The sequence below is a fragment of the Berghia stephanieae genome, chromosome 14 (assembly GCF_034508935.2).
Source record: "Berghia stephanieae isolate SIO BIC M18660-M18661 chromosome 14, UCSD_Bste_1.3, whole genome shotgun sequence".
NCBI classification, from domain to species: Eukaryota; Metazoa; Mollusca; class Gastropoda; order Nudibranchia; family Aeolidiidae; genus Berghia; species Berghia stephanieae.
In genome coordinates, this window is record NC_088373.1 from 13,539,348 (window position 1) to 13,551,073 (window position 11,726).

General features: G+C 38.8%; 1 protein-coding gene across 2 annotated transcripts in view; it reads left to right on the plus strand.

Moving 5' to 3' along the window:
* The first annotated feature begins 778 nt into the window (after positions 1-778).
* Positions 779-11,726, plus strand: part of LOC144960109 (uncharacterized) — a 24,827-nt gene continuing 13,879 nt past the window's right edge. The window contains exons 1-3 of one of the 2 annotated variants that reach the window (XM_078893074.1): positions 779-1,022; positions 7,452-7,613; positions 8,695-8,778. In XM_078893074.1, coding sequence (XP_078749200.1) covers positions 7,519-7,613; positions 8,695-8,778 — 179 coding nt within the window. In that variant the 5' untranslated portion in view covers positions 779-1,022; positions 7,452-7,518. Of the gene's footprint in view, positions 1,023-7,385; positions 7,614-8,694; positions 8,779-11,726 lie in introns of both variants that reach the window. The other variant, XM_078893073.1, reaches the window with a different exon arrangement.

The window sequence follows — 11,726 nt, forward strand, 5'->3', positions numbered from 1 at the left end:
TCTTATAAGACTAAGGTTTGAAGAGACTTTTTTGGGATCGTGGATAGCTTCATACTGTATCTCCCCGGCCAGGTGGAGTTGCCGTACCAGTAAGGTCGCGGGTTCGAGCCCCCATCGTCGCCGCGAAGTTTTTATTTTCTTTGTCTTCTGGCACTTTCCTACTCACTTCATTTCTTGTTTTTTCCTTCTATACAAAAGGATAGAGTCTAAGTTATGTGACCCATCGTCTCAAAATGATATTATAGATAGAACGAAGTTGACGTCACTCAGATTTTTGTTGGGTTTTGTCATCCACGTTTATGAGTAATTCTCACTTAACCGTATTAGCCAGACTATAAAAGTTCATGGTTACATAGAGTTTTGTTTGTTAGTCAGTTATACTTCCGGATGGGAGTGTTGTGAGCTTCTAAGCCAAGCGCATACTATCTTTCAATTTTGTTCTTTCAACAGATAGTATGCGCGTGGCTAAGAAGCTCACAACATTGCCATACTGAAGAATAACGGATCAACACACAAAACTGTGTGTAACCATGAACGTTTAGTCTGATTAATACGGTTTAGTGAGGATTACTCATAAACGTGCATGGCAAAAAACAATAACAAAGACATGAGTGGCGTCAACTTCGTTCCATCAATAAACAATAACAAAGAGCTGAGTGACGTCAACTTCATTCCCTCTATAATATTTATAACCGAGTTCCATCGTATCGCCTTTGATTCCACTCTCACAACAAAGGAATGGTCAATCGTGAGGCGTGAATTGGCTGTTTACAATTACAAAGGCAGAGAGCAGCATAGAGCACAGGGAGAGGGGCGGTACATTCTGAAACTCGCCTCTTTTGCTTCATTGGAGTCTCTTTCGATTATTGGTTTGAGGACATTCGCAACGTGTGTTGTTTTGTTTTCAACCATTGACAGAGAATCAAGTTGTCGTGATTTCATGGACGTTTATTAAGGAGCGAGTGTTTAATTAATTCCATCTCTTCAACATTTTACAATGATAAACTGATGGAAAGAAATAAGTAGATTGCAGGGAATAGATATTGAACTTTTTGTCTAATGTGGATGATTTATATCGCCTTTCCTGGGTGGGGTTCCTTGCCTCCCATAGTAGCCAGGAGGCACTTACTGTGTATCTATCCGTTGACATCGTTAACTTTTATAGCCTGACACTGACCAAAAAAATGACGTCAAAATGCCAGTTTTTGGTCACAAAAGAAAACAAATCGTGAGTTGTATTCAATAGTTCAACCAATGGGACCACTTGTTTCCATGAGCACTACTAACGACAACTCACTAGGCGGTGCAAAAACCAAATAATGACGTCAAAATGCCAGTCTTTTTGGGTTTCAGTGTCAGGCTATAACTTAACGATGGCCCTATATTTGTTGTCCAACTTGCTTTCTGTCTTTGTCTTAGAATGAGATTACTTGGTGTTGTCCCGACCCTTGTCGGATACCCTGGCTGGGAGGGAAAAAGTCAAATGCATAGTTAGGGATTTGGGAGATGATATTTTTTGTCTTGTAAATCATCTCTCTGTTATGCACTGTATTATGTTTAGTTTACATATTATATATGCTTTGTAAACATTTGAGTGTCTCCATCTTAGTTGGGACCTGTGATTGTGTCTGGGTGAGACTTTTAGGTGATCTCAAACCTAATACTTTGATAGTGTGCTCTTGGAATCTACATCCCTATTTGTTCCCAGTTCCCCTTTGTCTTCCTTTCTCTTGGGTGCTTTAATTGTAATTCTATAACTTTTAACTATCCCATTTTCTTCCTTTTTACTGGCGCTGATATGACCTAAATGTGTTGCAAGCGCCGTAAAACCCTTGAAAACCTAAACTCAAATATTACCTTTCCAATGCTCTTGGTGTGGCTTTGTGGTCTAGTGGTATGACACTCGCTTTCGGATCGGAAGGTCTTGGGTTCGAGCCTCGCGCGTCCTTGGAAAAGGCTCTTTACTCACTTTCTCTCACCGTACACAAGTGTAAAATTGTAATATCGCCTAACAGGCGTCATGTCCCGTCCTACATGTTAAATGTTGCTGTTGACCAGGGGCCCCTTGTAAAACGCTTTGAGCATATTTAGTGGATACTGCGCTATATTAAGCTCAATTATTAATTATTGGTCACTTTGCAAAATGTGCTCAACGTGACTTACATAGTGAAAAGTGTTCATAGTTTTCGAAACATCCGACGTCACAATAGATGCTGTCCGCTTGGCAAAGGAACTCACAACATTGCCATCCGGAAGTATAACGGACTAACACACAAAACTATGTGTAACCTTGAACCTTTATAGATAGAAGGAAGTTGACGTCACTCCGGTCTTTGTTATTGTTTATTGCCATCCATGTTTGTGAGTAATTCTCACTAAACTGTATTAAACAGAATATAAACGTTCATGGTTACACATAGTTTTGTCTGTTGGTCCGTTATACTTCCGGATGGCAATGGTCTGAGTGTCTTAGCCAAGCGCACACTATCTAGGCGATTGGCTAAGACACTCACAACATTGCCATCCGGAAGTATAACGGATCAACACACACAACTGTGTGTAACCTTAAACGTTTATAGTCTGGTTAATACAGTTTAGTGAGAATTACTCACAAACCTGGATGTCAAAACTCAATAACAAAGGCCTTAGTGACGTCATCTTTGTTGAATTTATCGACACTCTTTTGACGTCACTTTTTGGTCAGTGTCAGGCTATGAGTTAACGATGGCTGAGGTCTGATTGATATTAATATAGATAGTATGCGCTTGTTTAAGAAGCTCATAACATTGCCTTCCGGAAGTATAACGGACCAACACACAAACTCTGTGTAACCATGAACTTTTATAGTCTGGTTAATACAGTTTAGTGAGAACAACTCATAAACGCGGATGGCAAAAAACAAGAACAAAGACCTGAGTGACGTCATCTTCGAACTATAGTTTTAGTGAGAAGTACTCATAAAAATGGCTGACTTATAATAAAGAGCTGAGTGACGTCAATTTCGTTCTATATCTAAAAAAATGAATGAAATCGTCATACTGCTCTTTGTGATTGTTTATAGTAATACGTTCTCACTAAATTCTCTCAATCAGACTATAAGCCTTTAAGGTCACATACAAACTTGTGTGTTGGGCGATTTGATCAGGCAGCGGTCAGAACTGGTGAATATTTACCGAAACACATAATACCGAAGCATACTCAATGTCTCAGTTGTTTCTATGTTATATGTTTGTGTTGAGAATATTGGCTATTAAGCTTAAATGCTGGCCAGGTAACTTCGCGATGGTTGTGTGTTGGACCCGCGGTCTCCAGTCGTCGGTAAGAGAGAGCTCGAGGAATGACCTGAGTTTGAAACGAATATTTTTGTGTTCGTGGATAGCTCATACGGTAGAGTCACGCTCTCACCGGCCAGGCGGAGTTATCGTACCAATAATGTCGCAGGTTCAAACCCCACCACCGCCGCGAAAACATTTTTTATTCTCTATTGTCTTCTGGCACTTTTCTACTCACTTCATCACTTTTCTGAATATCAATACCCATTTTGCGTAGAATAATGGCAGCTAGGAACAAAAATTTAAAAAAAGGCAGCGCCACGAACAAAGAACAGCGACCATTTCATTCCCAGATTAATATTGAAAAATACTTAAGCTTATCAGGAGAGTAACTGGAAAATTGGCTTGTAAAGAGATGAAGTCACCGAAGTAATTAATCTCTCCTTTGTGAAATATTGATGATAACATGGCGGCTGTTCATTGAAAATCGCTCACATTTTATGGGTGGCTTATCAAAGAATTATAAAACAATCAATGTGACCCACCGCCTCATATCAGTACTATGAACTGGTAATCTCGATGCTGTCGGTAGATACTGAGTATGAACATTTCGTCAAGTACAACGTGCACTTTATTTGCAGGTCTGATAACCCAAATCGTTATGGGCTCATCGTTGTAATAAAATCCTCAAAAAAATATAATTCAACAACCCCCCCCCCCAAACAAAAAACAAAACAAACAAAAACAAACCAAAACAAACAAAAAACAAAAAAAATAAATAAATAAAAAAACCCCACAAAAAACAACAACAAACCCCGCAAAATGTTGATTCAAGCCCATATTTATGATCGGCTATCAGACCTGCTTATACGTATACGTAGGTCAAACACGTATTTCTAAAAAAAATCTAAATCATCTGCTTTTCATCTAAATTATATAAAGTGCTTTGACTGTAAAACAAAATAATAATTAAAATGTCATATGATATCTTATACCTTTTTTTTAAATTTGGTTTTTGCTAAAAACCATTTCATCCCAGCATAATACCGGTTTTAGGCGACGGGTTACAAATATATATAATCGACGTGTACATATATGCAGGTCTGACATCCTAACCCACTAATGGGCCTAGTTTAACATTGAATATTGTCCATTACAACAATTTATAATTAGACTCTATTATAAATTGTTGTAATGGACAATATATTTTGTGTCATTTTTTTTTTTTTAGATTTCCATTTACAACAACGAGCCCATGCATAAGGAATTGGGTTATCGGACCTGCAAATAAGTGGACGTCGGATATAATGGACAGCCTTATTCATTTAGTCGATTCTAGCGTCCAGTGACAAAAAACGATTTATTATTATTATTATTATTATTATTATTATTATTATTATTATTATTATTATTATTATTATTATTATTATTATTATTATTCTTATTATTATTATTATTATTATTATTATTATTATTATTAATTTTTTTTTTTTAATTTTTTTTTTTTTTACAATTTGGACAAAACTAAAACTTCCTTTTAAAAAGCAAAATGCAAAAAAAAAAAAATAAATAAATAAATAAATAAATTAAAAAATAAAAAAATAAAGAATTTAATGGCTTCAAGAAAAGAACAAAATACCAAACCCGGAACATTTCGGGCTCAAAACCCTTCTTCAGCCAACAAGAAAATCAGATTAATCGTAATTACATTGTGTTAAACACAGGTGGAGGGCAGTCAAGTCTTGACGTATTATACTAAATTGAGATTTTTTAAAATTGAGCTTTTATAGAGCCCAATATCCACTAAACGTGCTCAAAGCGCTTTACAAGGGGTCCCTGGTCAAAGCAAAATTTAACATGTAGGACGGGACATGACGCCTATTAGGCGATATTTTATTTTTTTTTCGGACAGAGACAGCGCTGTTAACGGCCAGGTACTCATTTTACACCTGAGTACGGTGAGAGAAGAAAGTGAGTAAAGAGCTTTTTTCCAAGGACTCAACTTTGCGCCGAGCGAGCGAGGCTCGAACCCCGGACCTTCCGATCCGAAAGCGAGTGTCATACCACTAGACCACATAACCGCAAATATTATTCTAACATATTTTTCCCCGATTGGACGTGTCGGGAATTGGATTCAATAGTCTGATGTCACGTCGCCCAGCAACGGCGGCCATCATGGATCTAAACAAAGAAAATCGGTACTTTTTATTCTTCATGCTGGCTAGAACTTTTCATATGTTTTGTGATCAGAATGTGTAAAAGTCAAAACATGATCAGATTTATAATGATTTTTTTCCCTCTGGATACGCTTTTATGCTCGTCGGAGAAATATTTCATAAGGGCGTCCGCCATTGTTCCGATAGTTTAGCGCCAGTTACTAAGTTACCATGCGTCATTACGAGGGAAGTGACGTTACAACTGTTGAAGCGTATTGATCACCTGTCTGTTTGGATTTAACGTGAAATACTGCCGTTTCAACCATTTCTATTATTCGCCGATAAGAGTTTTGAACCCAAAACGCTCCGTATTTACCATTTCTTTTTCTTTTTGTAAAGGGGATCTCGATATCTCAGTTGGTAGAGCACTCGCTTCACTATCAAAGGGACCGAGATCGATCCAGTTGAGATTTGTTGGGTTTTTTTTTGCCTGACCCTCCTGTCCACCCAGCAGTGATTGGTTAGCTGGGTCCGTTTTTGATCTGGCGGAAAGTACTTTGCAATAGATTGGCGTTCTATCAAAAGGTAGCAAGCAATTGCAATTGTCCGTTTCACGTTATAGAAACAGGGATAGACTTTGGCATCGTGGGCTTTTATGTCTATGAAGGACTACTATTTTTGCTTTCTTTATTTTATATATCTTATATCTACTTCTGTACATTGTTTTATAGGGAATGAGATTAACGGAAGAGTAGCGTCCCTTGATTGGACGTCACAGGCGGAGAGAACGTCATGCTGGTTGTGCGCATGCGTCTCTCGTCCTCGCTTCCGGTGAAAGCGGCATGAGACACTTCACCGAAAGCGAGGACGAGAGAGACGCATGCGCAAAACCATTTTGACGTTCTCTCTGTATGGTGACGTCCAATCAAGGGACGCTACTCTTCCGCTAATCTCATTCCCTATAGATAGAATGCGCTTGGCCAAGGAGTTCACAACATTGCCATCCGGAAGTATAACGGACCAACACACAAACTCTGTGTAACCATGAACTTTTATAGTCTGGTTAATACAGTTTAGTGAGAACAACTCACAAACGCGGATGGCAAAAACAATAACAAAGGCCTGATTGACGTCATCTGCATACTATCTAGACAGGCTACAGCTTCTTACTTCAAGACCTTTCAGACAGACCTTTCAGACCTTCAGGAGCGTAGGCCATCAACGACACCTCTCCAGCATCGGACAGGATTATGGGCTGCCTTCTCCACTTAGTTCCGTGTTGTTCCTTTCTTCTGCAGTTCAACTAACCTCTGTGTTGCTCTTCCAGCCAACTACTACTTTGGCCTTCCCCTCTTTCGTTTCCCCTGATGTTTCCGCAGGAGTGCCTGGCGTATGATGCTGGATACTGGCCTTCAAAGGGTTTTAGCGGCTTAGACTTCATTTAAATATTATTACATTTGGGAGGTCCCCATAGCTCAGTTGGTAGAGCACTCGCTTCACAATCAAAGTGAACGAGATCGATACCGGGTGCAGTTGAGATTTTTTTTTGGTCTCTCCACCCAGATTGGGTAGCTGGGTCTGTTAGATCTGTCGGAAAGTACTTTGCGATATACTAGCGTCCTATCCAAAGGATAGCAAGCAATTGCTATTGTCCGTTTCACGCTATAGAAACCGGGATAAACTCCCGCTCCATATGCCTAATGGCTCTGAAGGACTACTTTTTAAAAAATCTTTTACATTAGTAAAAGTTATAGATAGTATGCAGATGACGTCACTCAGGCCTTTGTTATTGTTTTTGCCATCCGCGTTTGTGAGTTGTTCTCACTAAACTGTATTAACCTGACTACAAACGTTCATGGTTACACAGAGTTTGTGTGTTGGTCCGTTATACTTCCGGATGGCAATGTTGTGAACTCCTTGGCCAAGCGCATTCTATCTATATGTGATTGACTCGTAGCTAAGTGTTGTGATATAAGAATGGAAGAGAACTAATCACAATGCATTTGAATCGTGATTGTTTAAGATACTATTCATTTGTGTCTGATGAATAATTTGAAGTGGATGATAATGTGGAGATAGAAAATGCCAGCATGGATATTCATGGGATAAGACAACATCCATCTGGGGATAATTTGGTCTCCAGTTTTCTGATTCTGCTGTATGTTTGCACTCGAGGTGTTACTGGGTAAGTTGGCTTTTTGGGGTATATTTTTGTTTATAATACTTGTTAGCATGTTATGTTTGGTTTTATTTTTAACTCACTCAATCCTAGAGATTTTTGCTACTTTTCGAAATTGGAAAAAATGTATTGAAAATGAGCATGTACATAGATAGGTTTATTCAACTATCATTAACTATTAGCTTTGATACTACGCCTATAATTTGTCTCATAAAAAGTTAATAAATAGGCATGGGGTAAAAGTAACCCGGGTAAACTACGGAAATAGTCGGTGTTAGGATTGAGTGAGTTAAAAAAATATTTCATCTATTTTTAAATTATTTTTTTTCGTTCAATAACTATTAATCTAAATAAAATAAATAAAATAAAAATAAAATTCCCTTTATTCATCCCAGAGGGGAAATTTGTCTCTATGGTCTACTCCAAGAGAATACTGGAATTACCCAGGCGTCAGCCGCAGTGCAAATTAAGCTCGGACGAGGTGTCTTGCTCAAGGCCACACAGCGCAGCGACGGGTGATCGAACTCGGTACCTTCCGGGTACGAAGCAAAGACCGTACCGCTGAGCCAAGCTGCCCCCTAAAAATATGCAGAAACGATTATTTGTTATTTATTTCGATGGTTTAGTGTAAGACTTTATCATGGAATGTCAAATGAGTTGCTGCAGGGCATGCATGCCATTTTTGGTTGTTGTTGTTGTGGCTGTGGTGATGATGATTCTATGGACATGGAGAAATGTACGACTTGAATGGACATCCTAATCAAATACATTGAATTCAACAAATGACCATCATTTCGAATTCTATTGGCTAGTTTTGAGTTACATTATTTGAACTACTCAGATGATGATGATGATGATGATGAATGATGATGATGATGATGATGATGATGATGGTGGTGATGATGATGATGATGATGATGATATGATGATGAATGATGATGATGATGATGATGATGATGATGATGATGATGATGATGATGATGATGATGAATGATGATGATGATGATGATGATGATGATGATGATGATGATGATGATGATAATGAGGATGATGATAACGATGACTTCAAACAATGTGCAATTCACAGAATCACGATATCTATCAGCTACTGGACCTTACAAATCAACCAGTACAGCGTTTTTGTCTTAGACCAAACCAACCCCACAGGCGCGTGAGTATATTTATTTTGGAGCACCCAACCCCCCCCCCCCCCCCTCTCTTTCTATCTGTCTCTCTCTCTCTCGCTCTCTCTATCTCTCTCTTTCTCTCTCTTTCTCTCTCTCTTTATCTCTCTCTCTCCCTCTTTCTCTGTCTTTCTGTCTCTCTCTACTCTCTCTCTCTCTCTCTCTCTCTCCCCTCCCCCTCTCTCTCTCTCCAGCCCTGGCTTTGCTACAAGCTTGTATATTTATCTATTTGGATACTTTTTCTACTCCTTTCCGACCCGGTGAGAAGCTGCTCATGCAATTCTTTTAATGCAACCCCTTGTCTGTTTACTATTTGTAGTACATCCTAAATAATCTAACGGAAACACGCCAAAAGGGCAGTCAGTGATCGAGGAGTTTCACCTCTGTTCATGTCAGGTATCTTTAAAAAGAGTTCCAAGTCTCTTTGCCTCCTAGTTGATAGGGACCTTTCTCTCAGCTCATCATGCCCATTCTAAGGTCCAATGCTTTTTCCTATTGATTTCTATAGGGCTGAAAGTGCACTTCCGGTTCTGAGCCAATGCCCTCAGTTGAGGCAACTATAGTTCTGCTGCTCTCACTACTTTTTTTTCCACCGATTTTCATCGTTTTCCTTTTATTTGTAAAAAAAACAAAACAATAATAAACAAAATTAATTATAACAGTTTCAAAAAAAAAAAAAAAAAGAACAAAATACTAAACACGTAACGTTTCGGACTCAAAACCCTTCTTCAGCCAACAACAACAAAAAAAAACAAAACAATAAATACATAAAGGCATTATTAAATTCCAGATAGACGACAGAGATATCTGTCGATAGATGTTAAATATTTCTTTCCCACATCAATTGATAGCTGGTGCCATACTCTTTGACACCACAGGAGTCAGTAATTGGATTCAGTAGTCTGATGTCACGTCCGCCCAGCAACGAGCAGCTTGCTTCTAAACAAAGAAAATCGGTACTTTTTATTCTTTATGCTGGCTAGAAATTTTTCACATGTTATGTGATCAGAATGTACAAAAGTCAAAACATGATCAAATTTATAATGTTTTTTCTCCTCTGGATGCACTTTTATGTTCGTCGGAGAAGTATTTCATAAGGGCGTCCGCCATTGTTCCGATAGTTTTGAATCAGTTACTACTAAGTTACAATGCGTCATTACGAAGGAAGTGACGTCACGACTGTTGAATCCTATTGTGATAATCGTGTTCATTATGTGACAAGCACCATTGGCTCAGCAGACATTTACCTTTACCTTTACCGATGTTCCATGTCGGACACGACGTTGGAGATCATGGTTCGCCAGCTCTCTCTCTCATCCGCGAGTTTCGCACATTGATTTATGGGGCTTCCTACGTACGCTACGACATTTCCAAGCCAGCTTGTCCTTCTTCGTCCTCGACCACGCTTGCCTTCTATCTTTCCCTTTGCAATGGTCTTCTGTAGTGAGTCGTGCCTTCTGATGTGGCCGAAATATCGGGTTATCCTCTTTCTAATAGTTGAAATGATCGTTGTTGATGTTATTCCTAAAGTTTGGAGTACTTGATGATTTGTTTTCTTTTCCTTCCAGGATACCCTTGCAATTCTTCTATAGGTCCACATCTCAAATGCTCTGAGTTTCTTTTCTAGTGTCTTTGTCAGAGACCATGTTTCACATCCATAAAGTAGTGTTGACCAAATGTAGCATTTTGCCAGACGTGTTTTTGTGGTAAGTGATAGGTCGTGGGATGTGATTAGGGAATGCATTTTTGAAAATTTACTCTTGGCCAATGCAATTCGTCTGATGATTTCTGCATCGCATTTTCCATCTTCTGACAATAATGCTCCTAGATATTGGAATGACTTTACTTGCTCTATGATCTTTCCATCTATTTCAGCAGACATTATCTATGTCGTAATGCAGATAGAGAGACCATATTATCGGTGTAGGAGCTGTAGTAAAACATTAATGGATCGGGAGATCTATTGACTATCGAATTGATTATTGATAAATACAATGAACATTTAATATTCTACCAAATTGCTCACCGCGGATAAGAAAAACTTGATGATATTTCATTTAATTCTTGATGTTAGATATCATGTTTTTATTTATAAGTTAGGGAATAAAGGAAAATATAAAATAATATTTTTATTAGAGCGAAAGTTAGTATGACTTTGTGTTATAAACTTCCTTTGGTAGTAATTTTATTTTGATATTCTATTAATATCTAATTATATTTTTAAAAAGCTTGATAATTGTACCATAATTTAATAATTATTTTTTTAATGAGCTTTATATAGCGCAATATCCACTAAATGTGCTCAAAGCGCTTTACAAGGGGTCCCTGGTCAACAGCAACATTTAACGTATAGGACGGGACATGACGCCTGTTGGGCGATATTACAATGTTTCGGACAAAGACAACGCTGTTAACGGCCACGTACTCATTTTACACCCGAGTACGGTGAGAGAATGTGAGTAAAGAGTCTTTTCCAAGGACTCAACTATGCGCCGAGCGCGAGGCTCGAACCCAGGACCTTCCGGTCCGAAAGCGAGTGTCATACCACTAGACCACATAGCCGCACGATACCAAGTGTATTTTAATTCTGCGGTTTGCTGTCTTGTTGTATGGCACTCGCCTTCGGACTAGTGGGTTAAACGGCGCAGAGTTGAGTCCTTGGAAAAGACTCTTTACTCACAATCTCTAACTGCACTCAGGTGTTAGATGAGTACCTGGGTGGTAACGGCGTCGTCTCTGTCGAAAAAAAAAGTAAAAGGACCTTTAAAGGCGTCATGTGTCTTTCTACAAGGTGAATGTTGCTGTTTGCTGGCTTGGGGACCCTTTGTAAATCGCTTTGAACACATTAAGTGGACATTGCACCTCACAAAAGCTCATGGTATTCCGTTTGACTTGGAAAGATGGGAATATGTGACCCTTCCCCTCAAAACGGTAT